Source organism: Enhydra lutris, unplaced genomic scaffold, assembly GCF_002288905.1.
Source record: "Enhydra lutris kenyoni isolate GAN:26980312 unplaced genomic scaffold, ASM228890v2 scaffoldscaffold47, whole genome shotgun sequence".
NCBI lineage: Eukaryota > Metazoa > Chordata > Mammalia > Carnivora > Mustelidae > Enhydra > Enhydra lutris.
Window position 1 is genome coordinate 14,461,523 of NW_019154131.1, and position 22,666 is coordinate 14,484,188.

General features: G+C 44.2%; 1 protein-coding gene across 2 annotated transcripts in view; it reads right to left on the minus strand.

The window, feature by feature from the left end:
* Positions 1-22,666, minus strand: part of LOC111156631 (solute carrier family 24 member 2) — a 239,662-nt gene that overhangs the window by 13,753 nt on the left and 203,243 nt on the right. For both annotated transcript variants that reach the window (XM_022517640.1, XM_022517639.1), the window contains 2 exons: positions 8,759-8,890; positions 391-480 (listed from right to left, as the gene is read on the minus strand). In XM_022517640.1, coding sequence (XP_022373348.1) covers positions 391-480; positions 8,759-8,890 — 222 coding nt within the window. The remainder of the gene's footprint in view (positions 1-390; positions 481-8,758; positions 8,891-22,666) is intronic.

A 22,666-nucleotide genomic window follows, 5' to 3' on the forward strand; every position in this document is an offset into this window, starting at 1 on the left:
CTCTAGGTCTGTCCTAGAGCCAGTCTGAAAGGCTGGTGAAAGCGTAACGTGAGTGGCTGCCCAAGAGGAAATAAGTGCCATGGAGTCAGGCAAAACCTCGACATTCCTCCCAGATCCAGGTAGGCCTAGATTCAGGATGTAGAGGGCAAGAAGAGCTAGGGTGACCTCCTCCACATGGATGTCCAGGATTATGCTGATCTGACTCCCCACTACGAGAAAAGGCCAGGAGGTATGGGGAAAGTTCAGTGGGAGTAAAATCATCTAGTCCTGGAATAGGTACCTTGTCTTATCAGACACCTATTCTGACACTTTCCCGAAGCAACACATTGACAAAACCTTTGGCAACCATGAGCAGAACCAGGCAGATGCACGCTTTTCTCAAGGTCTTACCTGGTGTGCCCACCAGACCATCAAGTAAGAGAACACAGCGATCCAGGTGATGGAGCCAAAGAATGTGATGGGAAAAAACTTTCTTGATGACTGAAAGAGAGCCAGGAAGAGGTGGGAGCGTCAGTGCCATCCATGAGGTGGACCTGAGAGACCAAAGCTAAACCCACCAGAGACATTACTCCCCACCCCATGCTGCCTTCCATCTTTGTAGGCTCAGCACTCAAAAGGCCCTGCCTACCCTTGGTCAAGCTGGGCCAGGAAGATTCTCTCTTGGGAATGTTGGCTGGAGCCAAATCATCATCAAGTTAGTTCCTGGGATGGAAATCTCTTGAAGACAGTGTTTGTTCCTGCTGCTGGTTGCTCAGATGTCCCCCGTCCCTGTCCTTCCCAAGGCCTGGTCTCTCAGCCTTGGCCTCAATCTCTTGACCACCCCATAGCCTTCCTCCATCTCCTTTTCCTTTCCTCTCGAGTTCATCAGAATTGGTTTCTGTTCTTTACCCCATGTATCCTAGCAGTCCACTGCCCAGAAAGCCTAGGTGATTAATTGCTTTTAACAAGAAGGACCAATAGGTCCCCAAAGAGGTTCATCTTACTGTCTTGCAACTTATTTGGAGAAGCCACAAAGAAGCCATCACCATAGTTTCGATAGATTCCTGAGGACACAACCACCCTCCAGGACATTTGAACCACTCTTGTAGAGTTAGAGTAGACACAGGCCCCGGCGCACTGCTCTCCACAGAGGTGGTAGAGTAGATGATCTTGGGATGATTTTCTCTCCTATTCTCCAGCCCTGACCTCATAATGTCCATTTCTGCTTTGAGTGCTGGCCTTTGTGCCATCTCGGGCTTACAGTATGAGCACTTTTATTTTTATTTTAAAAATCCAATGATAATGAACATGTGTTATATTAGTTTCAGGTGTACAATACGAAGATTCACCGATTCTATACATGACCCAGAGCTCAGTGTGAACACTTTTAGTTTCTTTCAAATGTTAGCCAAAAGCAGACACTCAAAATGCAGTGTTTCTTACTGATCACACTACAAAGAGAACAGGCTTGCAGGGGTTGTATTGGTGTTTTGTTGAGAGCTTTTTCTGCAAAATTGGGGCCTTTTAAAACAGGCTCAGATAGCAGAATGCCCTCAGCTTCTCACCTGTTACTGCCAAACACTTTTTATTTCAAAGCTTTCCACTACAAGAAACAATCTCATTTTTTTTTTTTTTGCTTTGATAATGCCATCCAATTTTGTCCCGAGAAGTGAATTCTGAAGTTGATTTGGATGAAAGCTATCTCAGTTGTCTCAAGAGCTGACCTTGGGCAGTCACACAGAATGCTTTTTGTCATAGCTTTTGAGAGATTCATTAGAGGAAAAGATAAACTTGTACCTAGCAATGTTTTGAATATCTAAGATAATAACAAACACAGTTTCTATTGCTGCCAACCAGGCGTATGTTCTTTTTACTAATTTTGAGTTTTCAGTACCTTTTTTTATTATCGCTCATATTGTTCTGTTAAATTTCACACTAACCATTTCTTTTGCTTAACGAGTGCTGCTTTTTTTTGGGGGGGTGCTTTTCGTTAGCAGCAGTGTTTGCAAGACCCATGGGCTTGATTAAATTGGGGGAGACATCAGGCCACAGTGAGAAGGAGGAAAATATCGTGGCTAAAGACAGGCCCCAGCACTTTAGCGAGTTATGGAAAAAGAAAAGATCATCAAGTTTTCAAAGTGGACACTGAGACATTCACTTCTGAGGACAAATTCCTTTAAAGTTGATGATTCAGCTGGATTTTGGAGACCAGATTTTCCAAGCCTTAATTTGTCAGAGCAAAGAAGGCAAGTTTCCCCAGATATAGCGTTTAGCTGATTGGAGTCCCCATTCTTTTCCTCTGGTCACGGTTTCAGGATCCTAAGTGGGATGAGAATTTCATCTCCTGTGGCCAGGCTCTGTCACAGGGAAGGAAAAGGCCTTTCTTGGGACATGGGGCCACATGAGACTGGAGCAATCACCAGGCTGTGAACTTGATTCTGAGCATCCTTTGAGGGAACGGAGTACCGTCTTCATACTTTCCGGTACGATGAATGTACTGGAGATCTTGGGAGAGTCTTCATTTCATACATTGCTCATTTTACAGCTTTGATCATTTATTAACTATATAATTATTTTTTTCTTTAGTATGCCTTTGTACATCTGTACATTGAGTAATGGGACAAGTCAGAATCAAATTATTTGAACCTATTTCTCACCTGAAAAACATCCCTGCACCATAGAACATTCCTAGGCAGAAGGTAGAAACTACAGAAGGAGGCTAAGGATATAAAGGAACTAAGTTCACATCAACATGCTAATGAAAACCTCTTTCAAGGATGCTTGTGATTCTTGATCAAGAGGCCAATTAGTAATTAATGGACATCTATATATACCTAGTATTGTATCAGGGGCTCAGTGACAAGAAATTAAAGATAGTTTTTATTGGTGAGTTTCCAGGTCTTCACCATAAACTAGGGGTAGGTAAAGGCCAGATACCTTCTCTGTATTCAAATCTTGAACTAGACCTGAAATTCAAACCTAGGTCTCTCTGACCATCTGGCATATATACCTGATATTTAGGTCATACTGATTTGCTCTTAGAGAAAAACAGGACCAATAATGCTCAGAATATGCCCAGCTATAGACATGATGATGATGATCATTGTAACACTAGCCTATGCTCTGAATGTCAGAAAATACAAGGAGCATCGGGGAGATAGAGGCTAGCATTCCAGCTGAACGGCCATCTGCTTCACCCAACCTCCCGTATTGTCCCTGATTGGGAAGCATCAACCCTTTAGGCATTGTCGGTTCAGTTAAATGTTTCCCAACTGTCCAGCTACCTTATCTTTCCAACCTCACAGCCCAGGTAATTCTTTTTCCTTTCATTTTTTCTGAACGACTCCCCTTATTTGGATGCTATGGTCTCTTATCCCAGACATCGCTCCCCAGTCGCACTTGTGCAATTATCCAGTTCCCAGTCTCACTGGAAGGAAGAAAACAGCCCTTGAAGCCAAGGTCTGACATGTCAATTTCTGGTTAGTCATGGTGGCTCATCCTAACATCTGCTGGGATGAACCTCATCCTAATTAGCAAAAAAGCAAATTGTGTCCATGTGCCCGCCATTTTGTTCCCAGTATAATGGTTTATGTGTATAATAGACAGCTAATGTTCTCATTAGAAGCTTTTAGTACATCAGTGTGATACTTTCTTGGCTGGAAAAATGTTTCTGGACATTAGCTGGTTGCACAAATTGGCCATATCCTTACTGATTTAAATTTGACAAATATTCACTGAGCTTCTATTCTGTGCAAAGTTTGGGGACATACATATCTAACAACAGTCCCCCAGACAATCCTGTGACAGATTAAAAGTGTGTTCTCTGGATGAATATGACCAGTACTGAAATCTCTGCTCACCGATTACCAGACATGTGACTTGAGACAAATCATTTCACCTTCTAAGCCTCAGCTTTTTCATCTGCCAAATGGGGGGAATAACAATATCTAGTTGTTCTGAGGATTTCAGGTCTATGAAGTGTCTACCAAAGTGGCTGGCACATAGTAAGTGCTCAGATAATAGTGGCAGTTGTTTATTAGAAGTTGTTCTCTTCATTTTGGTTTTTAAGAGACAAGGAAACTGAGGTTCAGAGAGGTGGAAGTGGCTGCCAAGACTGGGCTGGGGGTCTTGGCTTTGCCTCTCATTTGCTGGGTGAGCTTGGACAAGTCACTAAACCTCTCTGGGTCCCAATCCCCTCCTTCTTGCTAGAACTGTGCTCAGGACACAGCAGACCCAGTAAATACTTGGTGGATGAATCGATGACTGGTATGAATCGCAGGAACAGAGCTGACTTCTTAGGTACCTCCCCCGTTCAGATGGTCACATTTTGATGCATTTAGATGCATTCTTATTTTATAAGATCACCCATCCTAAGTCAGGAGTGCATATAACTTTTGGAGGTCTTTATTTCCTTTATTATTTTCAATATTTATCAAAGACATGTTCCTCATTAAGGTTTATATTTTAGTTCTTTTGCTTTGAAACCAAAGCCATTATTTGAAGAAAACGATGAAAGTGAATTAATCGGAAGTGTGTGTAATCCAACAAATACTGTCATATAATTTGCATATAAATGAAGTGGAAAGAAAAACAAGGGGGAGTACTGTTTACCCTGAAACTGGATGGCTACTAAAAAATCACGTTTTCCTCGTAATTACTGTCAAGGTTTGGAACGTTCATCTCCACGGGTAATTCAAAAACTACTGGGGAAACAGAGTTGCCAGGCCCTCCGGAGGAGCCTACGTTTATTAATTAATAATTTTCTCCTCTCTTTTTCTTCTCCTTTGATGTTTTTTCAGGAGGGCCTGGTGGCAGGGCATGAAGGCCTTGGTGGACTGCCAAGACGACCACAGCACTTCCCAGTTCTTTTTTTTTTTTTTTAAAGATTTTATTTATTTATTTGTCAGAGAGAGAGAGAGAGAGCGCGAGAGTGAGCACAAGCAGATAGAGTGGCAGGCAGAGGCAGAGGGAGAAGCAGGCTTCCTGCTGAGCAAGGAGCCTGATGTGGGACTCGATCCCAGGACGCCGGGATCATGACCTGAGCCGAAGGCAGCGGCTTAACCCACTGAGCCACCCAGGCGTCCCCCCAGTTCTTCTTAACAAGAGGCGAGCTCTGTTTCCCCACCCTTTGAATCTGGGCTGGTCTTAGGACTTTCTTGGACCCACAGAACATGGTGGAAGCGACAGCATGCAGATCCCGAGCTAGATCTCAAGAGGTCTTGCAGCTTTCACTCTTGCTGCCCTTGGAACTCAACCATCGTGCGCGTCAGCTCCGGCTTGCCTGCTCAAGGGTCAGGGACCAAGTGGGGCAGAGATGAGCCTTTGCCGCTGACCTACTCCTAGACCAACAAGCCCCCAGCCAGGTCAGTGAACAGAACTGTCCAGCTGAGCCCAGAGCAAAGGGTCCCTTCAGAGAATTCTGGACTAAAAAAATTGCTTCCTTTTTAAAGCCACTACATTTTGGGCAGGGGTGTTACACAGCAGGTGATCACTGATCCAAGATCAAACCTCCTGAAACTCTTCTGTGCTAAGCATGATCAAAAAGCCACTTACTGGCTTTTGTATCAACTGGCATGGTTTCATTCGTTCTGTTTTGTATATGCAAAGGAGGGCCATATAATTCATCTGCCAAACCAGCATGCTTTGGGATTAAACTGGGACTATCCTGGGAAAACTGGGATGTATGGCCCCTTAGATCTGCAGTGCTATAGTAACGGTCATCTCTTTACGCTTTCCCTAATCACAGGATGTCATGGGCGGCAGGGAGTGGAGAGATCTTCCCGCCCTCTCTTTCGCAGAGGAGGAAAAGTGAGGTCCAGCATTGAACACTGACTTCCTGAAGGCTGTGCAGCTCGTGAGTTATGTGGGGTTATGTGGGGGTGTGAACCACTGTGGTCATGGTGGTAGAATGAGAATGCTTGTGGAGTCAGGAGACTTCTGCTTGGATCGAGCTCCTGTCGGCGACACGGCTGCGCAGTCTTACTCTACAGTCTATGCCTTGTTTCTTCTACTAACTTTAGAGCTCCTTAGAGATAGGAATTGAGAGTTCTGGGCCTTCACCTGTCAGACACAGGCTTGATGCTTGGCACGTAATAGGTACTCAGTAAATATTTGGCTGAGGACATTTTAAAACAACCAAATGTGCTGAGAGTCGCATTTTTGCTGGGGCGAGCCCACAGGCTATGTAGAAAAAGAGAGGAAAAAAAAAAATCCAATCCATCCCAGGGATGGCACTTGGCCTGGCTGTGCAAAGTGCAAGAACCTCATTGGTTACCCCAGCCCAGGGGCTGGCTCTCGAGGCTTGTGCGCAGCGAATGAACAGTCTGTGGTATTACAGAGGAGAGCATCATGAAACTGCATCCTCTTGCTCCGTACCCCTGGGAGCTCCAGCATCAGCCAGCAGAGCTGCCGTGAGCCGGGTTATGACTTGTGTGGTGGAACTCTGTGTGCTGTCCAGAAGCGGCTGTTTCAGAGCTTTGATCTCCCCTAACAGCATCCTTGTCCTGGGAGCTCAGATCATGGAGACGATCCACACTCTGCCGGGCCTTGCCCTGGGGGTCCTGGCCAATGTGAGAGCCCGGGCCTCGATCACTGGCATCTTCCTTTCAGTCCTGCACCCTTTGCTGACCGCCCCAGTGGCTGTGGGCTAACTCCCTCTCAGCCGTCCATCAGCCCCCTCTACTTGGCGCCATGCCTCACCAGGCCTGCCGCAGGGATTTAGGAAAGCTGGTCTGTCTCTCTGATTTTCCTCCGGAGAGCAAAGCAAAAACACTGGTCTGAACAGCAGAACAATGGAAGGACAGAGAGAGAGAGAGAGAGAGAGAGAGAGAAAGCATGTGCGAGAGCACACGTGAGCACGCACATCTCCAAAATGTCACTGTGATGTGAGCCGCGAAGAAACTTAACACGTTCCAGCTCTTCGGCTGGAGGTTGCCAGGAAGCCTGGCCTTTGCATGGAGCAGATCTTCTGCAACTGCGTCGTGAATGAAGAAACCTAAGTGTTGCTTTAAGTGAACCACACCTGTTACATGCCCCCTTCACTGGGAAGCCTCTAATGTTGGGAGTCCTTACACGAGGGGCTCCTTTCCTGGCCTGTACTTGACAAGACGTGGCTCTCCACTGGCCTGGATCATTTATAGGCCAGGCCAGTGGGACGGGATTTCTCTTTTCTCTTCTGTCTTCTTCGAGTACAGAAAGTGGATCACCACGGGGCTCTTAAGACTTGGGCTAAATTTTGCCATATGTGACCATGGTGTCCTCTTGTAAATGCTCTCAGAAATAATGTTCTTGGACTTCCACCTTCTGGTATCATGAAATAGGAAGGGGGAGCCCAAGCTGTGTGGTCACTCAGACCTAGGTGTAAATCTCCGCTCCATCCCCGAGGAAGTGATCAGGCAGGAGTTGGTTAACTTCTTTGTGCCTAAGTTTCTTTCTACTTATGCCAATAATATATAACATTATATGTAAGGAATAGAAATATAAAGTATATGTGTGTCTGTGTGTACACATACCTATGCTAGTTGTTCCCTGAGGCTGCATAATATAGCTTCTTGGAAGTACATGGTACATACTGATGGACAGTAGGTACACACCTTGGTTGAATGAGCTATGTGTGTAGATCCATAATAAAAAGGACAGCTACTTGTTATCGTTAGCTCCTCTACCTCTGGGGCACTGGTCCAAGAACCTAGTTTTGATTTGATCTCCATTTAGATCGTATTTTGGTGCTCATAAGACGTTATTGTATTCAATGTGCCTGCTACATACTAATGGTAGAAAAGAATGTTGATTAGAGTAATGAGAACAATATAGGATGGAGAAGATATGCAAGCATTTATACTACATGAATGCATTTCTTTAAATGATTGTTTTGAATTGAATGACTAATACACATGTACACAAATACTCAATAAAATAAAATCCAAGTTCCCCTCTTGCTTCCAACCTTCAGTTCCCCTTCTTAGAGACAATCACTGTGGTAGTTTTAAAACATGGTTGTCAATTCTTTGACACTCCTTCCATCAGGGGTGTCCTAGCCTCTGTGACATCAATGTATTCTAGGTAGATTTTTTTTGTCTCCTTCCCTCTAATCAAGACAAACTTATGATTGCTTTGACCACTATACTCTAGTGGAAGTGACTGTGTGTGACTTCTGAGTCGAGGTCATCAAAGACCATGCAGCTTCTGCGTTGGGCCCCTGGGATGCTCATTCTTGGAGCCCTGATTTCTCATCAATGATATCTGACTCTCTTGAGGCCACATGCTGTGAGGGAGCCCCACTCGCATGGAGAAACCACAGGTAGGCTCTCCTGTAGACCATCGCAGGTGAACCCAGCCTTTGAATCATCTCTGTCCAGGTCCTAGAAACTTCAGTGAAGAAGCTTCCAGATAAGTCCAGTCCACAGCCATTCAAAGTCTTCCCAGCAGAGGTCCCGAGATGTTGTGGAACAGAGACATGCCAACCCCAATGTGCCCTATTTGAATTCCTGAGCTACACAACCCATAAGCAGAACAAAATATTTGTTGTTTCTGCACCACTAAGTTTTGAGACGGTTTGTTTGTCCATAGTTTGGATAACTTGAACCATCACTATTATTGTGCACCTGTCCAGAGAGATTTCAGACATATATAAACGTACACATGTTCATGTGTCACCCCCCTTTTCCTCTTAAGGCAAAAGGCAACAACCTAGGTATACTGTTATATACCATATATATCTATATACCAAGTATATATATACCTATATACCAAGGGGTCAACTAAACAAGGATCTACTCACCGGCTTGCGGACGTCAGGTAAGGTAATCCAGAGGGGAAACACTATGGGGAACACAATGAGGAACGTGACTTGCTTGCGGGGGTTGGAAGGCCAGGCCAGGCTGAGAGGCTGGTCGTCCTCATCTTCACCTGCCTCCGTGGTCTGTTGAGGAAAGACAGAGATGAAAGAATAAACGAACAAAAAAGACAACAATGTGCAAGAGCAAGAGCACGAATCCAGGGAGGGGCGCTCGGGTGCCCCTCAGGAGTTTTCTCGGGTCATCCCAGCAGTTCATCATGTGACTTTTAGGCTTGTACGAGAGCCCCATCTGTCACAGTCTGGATCAGGGACAGACAAGACACACGCACCCAGGGGGACTGAGGAACTTCTTTTTCTCTCCCTGAACAGTCTTCAGCTTCTGCCTTAAAGGAAGGGATCATTCAGCTGGGGTGGCCCACAGCAACGATCCACGAACTTTTTATGGAAACCACATCCATAGACCAAAAGACTTGAATGTCCACCTTTTCCTCCTTTTCCCTTCTCCTTGAAGACAAAGCTATAGGATTCATTCCAGGAATCCTTGGGAAGGATTTTTTTTTTTTAAATTAAAAATTTATAAAATGTATCTTTTTATTTTTAAAAATAAATTTATATGTATTGACAGCATTGACTCTTTGTGGGCAAAGGCAAGTAACCATAGAAACGATTCAGTAACAATACTCCGCTTCCTTCCCTGGCCCTGGAATCATCAAGCTCACGGATTGTCGTGTGGTTGTGTTTTTAACCATGCACAATCATCTTGTTAAATTCCAAACCATTTTAATTCCAGCCGAAGCCTTGTTACACAAACACGTGTCCCATTCTCAGAGATACAAGAGTATGGGGGTTGAGTGAGCCACAAAACCTGGGTGGGGGGTGTCAACGGCACGGGATCTCAGAGTCCGGGGTGAACTTGAGAGCTTCTGACCTAGCAGCCCGCACCACCTGCTGAGGTCAGAGGCTTCTGAAGTCCCAGAGCAGCACACCCTCTCCCACCAAGGGGGCGGAGGGGGCAGGCTCAGGCCAGGAGCATGGGAGAAAAGGACTCACCCAGACGCAGGGCTGAGTGTGAGGCCTGACAAAGTGCAGTATAATATTTATTTCTAACTTAAGCCCTAGTACTGCCAAAAGGATTTGTAGTGGTTTACACAATCACCCACACTCTCTCTCCAAGAGTTAACATTAAAAAAATGTCTATGTAAAAGGAACCTTAAGCCATACTGAAAAAAGTTGGTAATCACAGGTTCTTTCTCTCTGGGCATATGTCCTTGGCAGTGGGTAAGTGAGTGTATAAGCAACAAATATGGGGGAATTAAGAGGATTAGGTCAAAAGGCAGAATGAGGAAGTTGGCACAGTGTTTTTTTTGTCATTGGATCCTCTTTAAATATATTTCTCATTCTCCCCATCCCTTTGTTAGGCACCATATTGGAAAAGAAGAAAGAATCAACGATCTATGTTTCTTTCTTAGGAAACTAGAGAAAAGAGAGCCAATTAAATCCAAAGTAAGCCGAAGAAAATAGATAACAAAAAAGTTACAGGAGAAATCAATGAAACTGACAGGGAGGGAGTCCATAAAGTCAACAAGACCAAAAGCCGATTCCTTTGCTAAGCAATTCATATGGTTCTGCCCACTGCTTTCTTTTCTCCATCCTGAGGGCTCCCGTCCCTGATGGAAGCTTGGGCATACTATCTCTGGTTCCCTCTTTGAGACAACACCACGTCCTCCCAGGAGATACAGCAGACATAGAGAATATCATTCCCCACCAAGATTGCCAGCCTTCCAGGGTGTCAGCTGGCCCGCATGAATAAGCCCTCTGTAATGAGGGCAAGGAGGATTTAGGAGACAGGCACATTTTAACTGCTCCCTCCCAGAAAAGATCTTTCTTGTTGGGCCCAAATGAATGACTCTCCCCCACCCCCCGCCCCGCTCCAGTAGATGCCTCAGAAATGGGGAGGAATCATGGGATAGTTGACGGATTACATCATTCCTAATAAGTACCTCATCTCATACCAGATGGGTGGTTTTATTCAGGCAGAGGATTCCAGCACTTCGAAGACTCATCCAGCTCATCTGACAAATTCATCGAGGCTCCTCCCCGCTTCCAGGACTGACCCTCCCGGCCCCCAGGTCCCTCTCAAACCGCCATCTGCAATCCAGCAACTTCCCTCTAAACTCTGAGCTAACCTTTCTCTGAGAAAAAACCAAAAGCAACTCTTGATGACTCATATCGTTTTAATGACACCGACAGATGGTGACATTTCATCAATAACCCTTCTGCTTATAACCTACGGATTAGCCCCTTTCTCCATCTGCCAAAGTCACCAGGCAGGCAGTGCCACTAGCAAATAGAAGAAAATAATTGTCTGTTTAGATGCATAAACTCTAAACATACTACTGTCCAGCGCAAACAATTAGCTATATTGTGCAGACGCCAAAAGCTGCATTTGAGGTGGCGTTTTGCTAGGGCAGAAATGGGCAAGGGGAAGAGCTGGGTCTCAGGCCAGACAAACAGTGCTCTTCAGGCAGAATCCATGGCCCCTTGGGGAAGAGTCCTGCTACTGAGTACAGGAGCCCAGAACCTTGGGGTGGACTTGAGAGGTGTCCTGGGAGCAAGGCTGTCGGTATATTTTGGGGAAAATTTTCATTGTCATCTTGCCAAGCGCCATCACACTCTAGTTCAATGGGCAACAGCTTGCAAGCTGGTTAGAAAAGTGGAGAGAATATACTGTTCCAAGTCTGGGCACATTGTGCCTTTGCCCAAGCTGGGGCTGCTGGCGTGTTTATTAGTCCCAACCCCGGTGAGAGGCCACTGAGGTTAGGGCACCAATTTTTCAGTTTTTCCTAGACTTGTGGCACCGTGGCTTTGACCTTGTAGCAACCCATCCTAGCCCCCTAAATCTCCTGTGGGGTGTCTGCAGAAAACAAAACAATGAAAAATAATCTGGAAAAAAATTCAAGTGACTTCTGATAGAAGGACTTAAAATAGTCTGATGCCTGCTGGGGTCTCTGTAGAAGCCCTAGAATTGTGTGAAACCGGGGCCAGCAATCACTGCTTCAGGGTTTTCTAATTTCTGATATGGAACTTCTGAGACGAAAACGCACGGCTTTAAGTTGCCACAGAATGTGTGCTGCTTGTCCGACCATGAAGGGATCCGTGCAGCGTGGTGAAATGAGGAGGTGCTGGAAAATCAGCAGAGCTGGCTTCCAGGCTCTGCTCCTGCTGTGATTTCTTGGGCAGTGACCACCATCATCTACGGGTAATCACTGAGTGCCTTTTGGTGTGAACTAGGGCACTAGGTTCTAACTCTTGGTTCCAAGGAAGCTTGGACTTAAAAGAGGAGACAGAATGAATGGCCACCTGGGTGGCTCAGTCGGTTAAGCGTCTGTCTTTGGCTCAGGTCCTAGTCTCTGGGTCCTGGGATTGAGCCCCATGTTGGGCTCTCTGTTCAGGGAGGGGTGCTTACAGAACATGTGGCAAGAGTTCTTTTTTTTTTTTTTTTTTTTTTTTTTGTGGCAAGAACTTCTGATTCTGCCTGTTATGAACTCAACTGTGCCCTCCCCCAATTCCTCTGCTGAACTCCCTGACCCCAATATCTCAGAATGCAGCTGTATTTGGAGAGAGGGCCCTTCGGATAAAATGAGGCCATTGGGGTGGGTCCTTGTAAGGTTTTCTCATGAAAGATTAGGATACGCAGAGACGTATCAGGGGCTTGTGTGCACAGAGGAAAAGGCCATATGAGGACATGGTGAAAAGATAGCCATCTGCAAGTCGAGGAGAGAGGCCTCAGAGGAAAACAATGCTGCTAGTACCTTGATCTTGGACTTCCAGCTTCCAAACTGTGAGGAATCGTTTCTGTTGTTTAAACCATTCAGTCTGTGGTAATCTGTTAGAGCAGCCCTAGCAAACTAATACACTGTCCAGCTGCATCGTTGCTAGAAAGAACACTTTCATCTAGGCCCAGAATAAAGGCTCAGTTTTCAGCCTCTCTTGCAATGAGGTGTGGCCCTATGAGGTTCTGGCCAATGGGAGGTCAACAGAAAAATCCTCTGCAACTCTGGGATGTATCTTTAAAGAATGGAGGTGTGTCCTTCATCTCTGCTTCCTGCCGGCTGGAATAGGAACATTTTGGCTTGAGCTTTAACAGTCATGTTGGACCATGAAGTGGAGAAAAACTACAAAAGGATCTGAGTTCCTGACACCGGTCAAGGGCTGTTCTAGTCCTGAGCTACATATGCTGACTTGGGAGAAACTGAAAATTCTCTTTTACTCAAGCCAGTGTTCCTTGGGTTTTTGGTTGCCCCCAGTGGAACCTTACCCTGACTAATGCAATGTCCTCTTTAGGAGGAATCAAGAGAGGAAAATATCTTTCACGTCTCAGTCCTAGGAAAAGTCATGCTTCTTTTGAGAAACGTTGAAAAATCTCAGAAATACTGTGACTCAGGCAAATGACACTATTTTTCCCTCTTGCTTTGCACGGGGGACTTCAGAGCCAAATTTGTAGCCTCCACCCACTAATCACAGCCCTGGGGTCTGTCTCACTTCCTCCAGTCCCACTCTTTCCTTTTCCTTTACATCTTGTGCTGAATTTTCTCAAAATTCTTCATTTTATCCTTTTCCTCAGAAGTATTTTTATAAGCAGCCTTGAATCTTAGTAGAATGAGGTAGGCCAGACTTACAACTAGAACTCTCAGTGGCTGAATGGAATTATTTGGATAACTGGGTGTGGATGTGTGTGCACATGTATGTGTGTGTGTGTGAGGGAGAGAGAGAGAGAGAGAGAGAAAGAGAGAGTGTTACCCTAAGTGACAACTACACGATCACCTTCTAGGATTCATTTATCAAGACTGAAGCCTGGACCCTGGAGGTCTGGCCATGGAAAGACAGAAGAGAACAGGAGGTCTCTGATACCAACAAGTTATTTTTTATTTATCTCATAAATGGGAGGAGAGCCATAGCCTGTCCATTTGTGGCCTACTACAATGAGAATCTTCTTATTTCATTGATTGATTTTATTTATTTGAGAGAGTGAGAGAGATCACAGAGGGAGAGGGGAGAAGGCGAAGCAGACCCTGCTCAGCAGGGAGCCCAATGTGGGGCTCAATCCCAGAACCCGGGGATCATGACCTGAGCGGAAGGCAGATGCTTAACTGACTGAGCCACCCAGGCGCCCCTCATGGGAATCTTTTTAGCTTCTTTGCATGTATACCTTATACTATTTCTACTCGTGCCTGGTAGGGACGGTTTGTCCCAGAAGAGGCATCAGGTTTCCACAGAGGGGCCTGAGCTGGATCCACCAGTCCAGAGGTTGCTTCTCCAGCTGGAAAAATATTTCCTGGGAGCATCCCAATTTCTTATTCTTGTCTGTGAAGGGCACCGTGCAAGACTTCAGCGTGAAGGGGAGCCCATTTTAATGCAATCTCTTCTATTAGAGAATTAAAACGAAAACCTGAGAGGCATCTGAACGTAGGCCATCTTCAAGCTCAGTGTTACTGATTGCTGATAACATCTTATCTCCAGGTGGCAAGGAGCAATCTCTGAGAATCACCTGGATCTGCCCAGATTTCAGCCCGGTTGGGGTTTGATTCGGGTTGAAAGTGAACGTCTCACCCCTCTTTCCCCTAAAAAAGGACGACATCCTTCGGCTCTCAGGAGTGCTCTTCCTTCTCACCGGGGAGCCCCTTCCGTGTGTCGTGATGCTGGAGGGAATAACAGGGCAGCCCTTAAAAGGCCACGAAAAACAGAACTCATTACTCTAAAGCACTGGGCCATGGTTAAGTGGGGTGAAGGTTAAGATTTTCAGTGGTTTGTGCTTTTCCTTAAAGAGAATGTCCATAATATATTTGCTGTTGTTGCTCTTTCTGTCATTTGTATCTGGGAAAAGCAAAGAGGTTTCTATCTCCCTGTTGTTCGGCTGCACAGATGCGCACATGAATGACCAAACGGGGCGAAGCTCACCAAAAGACCGTGAGGCGTGCTAGGAATCGCCTACGGGCTCAGAGAGAGGGGCCGAGGGTGGGAATACAGATTCAGAAAAACATCACTCAGCCCAAGATAGGAAACTGGGTGGGCACATCGAGAATATTAAAATAACCGCATTCCCAACAAGGTTTTAAAAAAGGGGCTAATAGAATGCGTATTGTCTAGACGATGGGGCGGCGTTCATCTACAGACTGAGGATGGTAACTCTCCGGCAACTCCAGGAGGCAGAGTGCCCGGTAGAGACCTAGGGATCTATGCATGTTAGCCCTCTTCCCTTCTGCCATGAAGCTCACCTCTGAGACTAATGAGCTGTGTGATCTTAGGCAAACCAGTGGAAATGCTGGAACGGCCAAAGGACATATACTATGTGTGATCTGTAAGGCACCAGGTCCTGGTACCCCTCACTGCATTTTAGGTCCCAGCAGCCCTTAAAATCCACGTCCTGGTGAGGCAGAACTTCCTCCTCCCCTGCGATGCTCTACTGTGGGGCCACCTTCTTGACCATGAAGTTGGGTTATTCCGTTCATTGTGTGGACACTATTAGATCACAAGAGACAAGCTGCAATCCAAGCCCTCTGAGATCAGTTAGGCTAGGAGCTTTAGGGTCCAAGAGAAGGAGCCCTGAATTTCAGAGTTAAAGGACTCCGGTCCATCGAGACCAGCCCCTCCGCCACCCCATTTGGTGGATGAGGCCCTGGGATGAAGTGGTATGCTGAAGAGAGGTCATGGTTGGAGGCTAGGTCCGAGTTACCTCTTTACTCCCAGCTCAAGGCTCTTTCCCCATTTCACACTGCCTCCCTTCCTTACTCCTAAAGAATAGGTATGTTAAATAAAAAAATAAATGTGTTCTATGCCCAGTGATACCAGCCTTATTTGTAATAAATTTGACCTATTCAACGCGAAATGTTAGCTATAGGCAGCACCAAGCATTTAATTGACATAATTGTGCCTAATTTTCTTGAGCCTACAACTAATTTCTGGTGGTTTAATGGCCCACATTGCTAGGAAAAGGTGATCAGAAACATCTGTTCTTAGTTGCATTCTTTTCCTTCTCTCCGAGACTGCTGCAGACTGAATGTTTGTGTCCCTCTGAAATTCACGTTGAGGTCCTACTCCCCTGTGTGATGGTGTCTGGGGGTGGGGCCTTTGGGAGGTGATTATAAGAGTGTTCTTATAAAAGAGCCTCCAGGGAGCTAGCTGGCCGCTTCCGCCATGTGAAGACACAGTAAACAAAATGGCCATTTATGAACCCGGAAGTGGATTCCATCACCTGCCACTTGATCTTGGACTTCTCAGCCTCTAGAACTGCGAGAGATATGTTTCTGTTGTTTCTAAGCTATTCGTGCCATGGCATTTCTTGTTGTAATATCCAGGGCAGCTTTGAAGGGAAACGAAGAGCAGATCTGGGGGTATGTGGATAGAAGGGGCCTCTATTTCTGTGGGTCCGATCTCCAAGGTGCCAGGTACAAATTTAAAAATGAGATGGAGGCTGATATCCGTGGATGGCAGAACTTCCAACACACGTGAAGAAGAAAGACTTGTTCTTTAGAATCTCTGTCCAAGGAAAAAGGACTGAAATCTTGCCCAGGCTTCATGTGATGGCGGTGGGAGGGGGACTTGACAGCCAAGCCACAGCAAGGGCCAAAATGAGGGCTGGAGATTTGATGTGCTCTTCATGGCCTGATGCCACCCCCGATTCTCATCACTGTGGATCATCTTGCCCTAGCTACTTCTCAAATGAATGCCTAGGGGCCATCGGAGAAGATGGATTAAGCCCTTTACAATAATAAACTTTCTTGAGGCTGATTTTGGCAAGGACTGAAATAGGAGGCAGGTTATTTCCAGACTCCAGGATTCAGCGTTCAAAAGGCCTGTAGAACCTCAGGGGAAGAATATTCACCACATACTCACACACACACTGTACAGCATGTGTGTGTGTGTGGGGGGGCTCTGAGAGAGACAGAGAGAGAGAGAGAAAGAATCTTGAAAGCACCGTACCCATGAAGGAATTGTTGGAGAAGGGATTTATAGATAAATCTTCTGCTCCAGAAGTCTTTTACAACATGATTGCTGTTATAAAATTAACTGAGATAGTTCATGGAGGTTCCTTAAAATGGTGTTTGGCACATAGTGAACATAAAAAATAATAATCAACAGTTACTGAGTGTTTAGGAAAATAATTTCTTCCAAGACATCTAGGAGAAAGAAGCCTGACTAAGTGAATTATGATACTTCTAGCAATAAAATCCTGTAATTCAATTAATTGACATAAAAGTAGAAACTGTAAAAATTTTTGTTCCTCCATCTATGCATTCATCAAACATTTACTGAGTATTCATTGACTATGGTGATGTCAACAAACTAATTTATTTTCCTTTTAGGTAACATGACTAAGTAGAAGGCCTTTATAAGTAGGATGAAAGGGAAAATTCCACAGCTCGATGGAGAAAATGCTATTTTCTTTCAGTAGGTAGGCTGTAAGTAGACTTTCTATCAGAAACAAAGCTTCCAAGCAGATGGCAAGACTCAAAATATTGTGACACCTTGATTCTGTGTTTTGTGCAGAGCTAAAAACAATAGCAGAGTTGGAACTCTCAAAGGTAAAGTTGCCAAAAATGTACAGTCACATTTTAATACAGTGAAAGTCTCTGAAATCAACAACTATTTGGCAAGTAAAAGGTCCCTCCCAAGCAACGTTCTAGAGAGCGCTTTCCATTTCGTAAGAGCAAATCACACCAGTGCTTTACAAAGGAAATCTATTCAAAAAGGAGATATTTAGGGGTGTCTGGGTGGCTCTGTTGGTTAAGCAATCAGCTCTTGATTTTGGCTTGGGTCATGATCTCAGACTGAGTCGTGCCTTGGGCTCTGTGCTCAGCATGGAGTCTGCTTGAGATTCTCTCTCTCCCTCTCCCTCTCTAACCTCCAAAACAAAACAAAACAAACAAACAAATAAAGAAATTTAAAGAATGAGATACTTCAAGGATAAATATCCATATGGTTAGTGTATTAGCCTATTTGGTCTGACATACCAAAATGCAGTAGACTAGGTGGCTTAAATAGAAGTAGAAAGAGCAATAGAAATTTATGACCAACTCCCACCCATAAATACTGGCTGACTCAGGGACAGATGGTAAGTGATTTGCTTCTCCATTTTTCCTAAATTAATCGGTCGGTTAGTGGGGTCAACATACCAGTGGCCTTCATTATATCTATTACAGAAATAGAACATCGCATATGAAAAAGATCAACCTATAAAAATATTCATTACTAGGTTGTGGATCATTTTGGTCTCATAGACCCAAAAATCTGTACTCAAAATCTCCAAGTGACACAAGAAAAAATAAATTTGGGGGACACCAGAGCTGTAGTTCAGGATTTGTCAAGGAAGGTGCGTTGTGATTCATTTTGAAAGCAAACTCAGAGTTCTGGGACGGGTCAGCTGAGGGTTCTATGGCTAACGGAGACCTCATTTGCCTTTTGCTAGATTCTTCTTTGAAAGGGGAATAAAAACAGGATAGTCTGGAAGAAGAAAAGCTGTTAGATCTCAATGATGGAAAACCAGAGAGCTGCATTTGGAAAAAACTGTTTACTCCACTCTTAAGATGAGTCCTTACTGACTGTAAATAATGGACCAAATGTTTGTGTCCTTCCAAAATTCATACATTGAGGCCCTAACCCCTAGTGTGACTGGATTTGCACATGGGACTTTGAAGGAATTACTTAAAGTTAAATAAGCTCAAAGAAGTGGGTCCCTGAGCTTGACAGCATGAATGTTCTTGTAAGAAGAGACATCAGAGGGTGCCCCCCACCCTGCATTATGTGTACAAGGAAGGCCATAGGAGGCCATAGAGAGAAGGCAGCCATCTGTAAGCCTGGAAGAGAGCCCTCGCCAGGAAGTGAATTGGCCAGAACCTTGATCTTGGACTTAGAGCCTCCAGAACTGTGAGAAAATAAACTTCTGTGGTTTTAACCACCCAGTCTATGGCATTTTGTCATGGTAGTCCAAGCAGACTTACACACACTGACAATATGAATATTTATCTTTTAACAATGTCTCATTTTTTCAATAGGCTTTTTGGCTTTGAAATAAATCGTTGTGTTCACTTGCTGTAATTTATTTTGAAATCACCTTTTCACTAATTCTTTGAGTCTTTCAAAAAGTCTTTTACTTTTGTTATCTTGGTTTCTCAGTGTCTTTGCATTTATATATATATACATATATATACGCATACATATATATGCATATATATATACTTAACAATATACCTCATTCTCTCCACTCTTTTTTTAAAAATTATTTTATTATTTTTAGAAGATTTTATTTATTTGACAGAGATCACAAGCAGGCAGAGAGGCAGGCAGAGAGAGGAAGGGAAGCAGGCTCCCCGCTGAGCAGAGAGCCCAATGTGGGGCTCGATCCCAGGACCCTGGGATCATGACCTGAGCCAAAGGCAGAGGCTTTAACCCACTGAGCCACCCAGGCGCCCCTCCACTCTGTTTTTTAATCTTCTGTTTCTATCACTTTTTCCAAGGAGATAAGTCAAAAAGAGGCAAGTCAAAAGCATCTCCTTTTTGGAAAGATGCACCATCTGAGACATTTATACTGCCTTTTGTGTGGACATCCTGAACCAACAGGGCTAACATTTAAGTAGCAAACAAATTCTTTTAAAAGGTGATAAATCTTGGGGCACCTGGGTGGCTCAGTGGGTTAAAGCCTCTGCCTTTGGCTCAGGTCATGATCCCAGGGTCCTGGGATCGAGCCCCACATCGGGCTCTCTGCTTGGCAGGGAGCCTGCTTTTCCCTCTCTCTCTACCTCTCTGCCTACTTGTAATCTCTGTCTGACTTGTGATCTCTGTGAAATAAATAAATAAAATCTTAAAAGAAAAAAAAGTGATAAATCTTTGCCCACCTAGAGGCAGGAAATAATTCGCTCCCCTTATAATACCATCATATGGTTTTTTTAACATATAGATGGAAAAATTAAAAAAAGAAAACCCAACCCAAACATCAAGAATTTAGCATATTAAAAACAAGATAAGGTTTCACTCAGCAACAGCAACCAGAAAAAACCATAATCTGCTTCTACATGACTTTGAATTGAAATCAAGTTTTCAAAGGATCTTGCTGTGAGTGATGGAGCTGTCTGGAAGACCAAGTTCTCTGAGAGCCAAGAAACCATTTCATTGCAATATAAAATGGTATCTCAAGAGTCTGGTGAATGCAATTGCTTTTCTTCACTTTGCGTTTTGCCCAAATAATTCCGAGGTGCAACCTATGGACAAGACGGATTGCTTTCTGTACTGCTGTTATAAATTGTTTTTGTATCATTTTCATGGGTTTCGTAAATCTTGCTGATACAAATCATAAAAGATTTGTCAACGTAAAAGCTACTGGAGAATCATAAAAAATAATTCAAAAATCATTCCCATCATTTTACTATCGAATGGAATAGAGTTACTCATAGGAACAGTAACATTAATGTCAGTGTTTTTTTTTTTTTTTCCCAGGGAGGTAATAGAGTTTTTTCCCTTTTATTAATAGTCAACCTTTAATGTACTTTATGTGCATGATTAATAGACATTCTTCAAACTCTTTCAGAAAGCACAATGACAAATGGTGTTATTAATAGTAAGATTCTCAGAGAATATATAATTCTTTGTCAATATTCAAATTAAGTCAGAAACTCAAGTCTGATCTTAATTTCATTTAAAATGTGTTTGAAAGGCCTTTGGGTGCATCTTAAGCAGTTCGTAATTACTGTTCAGGTCACCAGATACACAAACTGGATCTCAACTTTTCCTTAGATAAATATATGTCTAGGTTTGAAAAAAATGTTCTTTCTTCCAGAAATGGAATGAACTCCTGCAATAAGGTCTGTTAGGTAAGACACTATAATTTCTACTTTCTAAAAAAATAGTTTGTACTGGGTTTTCTCTGATACTCATGAGTTTCTTTCCTGAGGCAATTGTAATTCCAACATGGCGTGGGGCTTACAAAGTCCAGCCAGATGGGGAATCTTTGGATGTTCTTTTCCTTTCACGGTCGGGCCTTTGCATCTCCCCCCAGCCCTGCCCCGTGCTCCGGCAGCATCAGGCACACAGACATATCCCACTTTCCACCAAAGCCTGCATTTCTCGGGAGCCAGAATCGTCTTATTATGCTTCCCTCCTGTTCCAAGAGGTTGAATAATCTCATCAATGGGGGAAACACGACCCTTGGCTATTTTTAAACTTTCAAAATGGTGAACCTGGTTGTTACACCTTAGTCACTGAGAAAAGATACCCACTCTTTGAATAACAGGAATGTTCAAGGTTCTCAACCCTCGGTTAAACCTCACTGCGGCTGAGAACATAAACGTTTGCTAACTCAGGGTAATATTTTAGGAAGACATCATGGGGATTCTAGGTGCCATCTTAGAAACCCCTATCTGAGCTAACATTTTTTTTTTAAAGATTTTATTTATTTATGTGACAGAGAAAGAGATCACAAGTAGGCGGAGAGGTAGGGAGAGAGAGAGGAGGAAGCAGACTCCCCGCGGAGCAGAGAGCCCAATGAGGGGCTCGATCCCAGGACCCTGGGATCATGACCTGAGCTGAAGGCAGAGGCTTTAACCCACTGAGCCACCCAGGTGCCCCCGAGCTAACATTTTTGACCAAAATTTATTATGAAGCCTCCCAAAGGAGCTCCAAAACCAAAGAACAACAAGAAAAACCCATACTAACTGCTGCCTCTTTTTAAAAAAAGATTTTATTTATTTATTTGACAGAGAGAGAGAGATCACAAGTAGGCAGAGAGGCAGGCAGAGAGAGAGGGTTGAAGCAGGCTCCCCGCTGAGCAGAGAGCCCGATGTGGGACTTGATCCCAGGACCCTGGGATCATGACCTGAGTTGAAGGCAGAGGCTTAACCCACTGAGCCACCCAGGTGCCCCTGCCTTTTTTTTTTTTTTTTTTAGCCATCCTCACAGATCCACATTTAATGGAAAGGAGATATTTTATGCACTTTCTCTTATTTTTCAAGAAAAATCTTAAATTACAATTGGCCTTCATCATCTTTTTTTACTCATTCTTAGTCCCATAATACTGTGACATCTTTATCAGCACTATGAGGCTTCAGGAAAGCAGGTCTTAAAAACTCTCCTGAGCTTAGGTAAAGGCCAATGCTAGACTGGGGAGAAATAAATCAGGGCTCAGTTCCCAAAAGGAGGAAAGAAAAGCTTAACACACTAAGGTGATATTTATGTGTACAGAAAGCAAGTAAGAAAAAAAGCATGCATCTTATACATTCTTGAGTGTTTACCTATCTACATCTTTTTTTCCCCCTAGGAATTCAATTTTCTTATATAATTCTGTTTGCCCACTGGTGCAGTTGTGCAACTTTTCACCAAAGCAAGGACAATTCTGATTTCCCTAAGGACAGAGCAAAATCTTCAAGGCAAAATGAAATAGAAGCTGCAACATATAAAAAACCAGCTCCCGATATGTGAACACGTAGGACACAATTAAAGAAAAGTCAGACTTTCAGATTGCCGAATCTAAGACATTTGCAAGGCATTGCCCTTTCTGCCCCGGTCATCATGAACGTGTATTTAGGGGGTTCTGCCACGTCGTGCATTGAGCCCCAGAATGCATCGAGGTTGGGCTGATTCACACAGCAAGCTGCCCAAGGACCATCACCTGGTTGTTGTCTAGATTGGCAGAAGGAAAGTGTACGAAAATGCTGGGTCTTGGGCAGGACAGACTGTTTCTTTTTTTTTTTTTTTTTTTTTTTTAAAGATTTTATTTATTTATTTGACAGACAGAGATCACAAGTAGGCAGAGAGGCAGGCAGAGAGAGAGGAAGGGAAGCAGGCTCCCTGCCGAGCAGAGAGCCCGATGCGGGACTCGATCCCAGGACCCTGAGATCACGA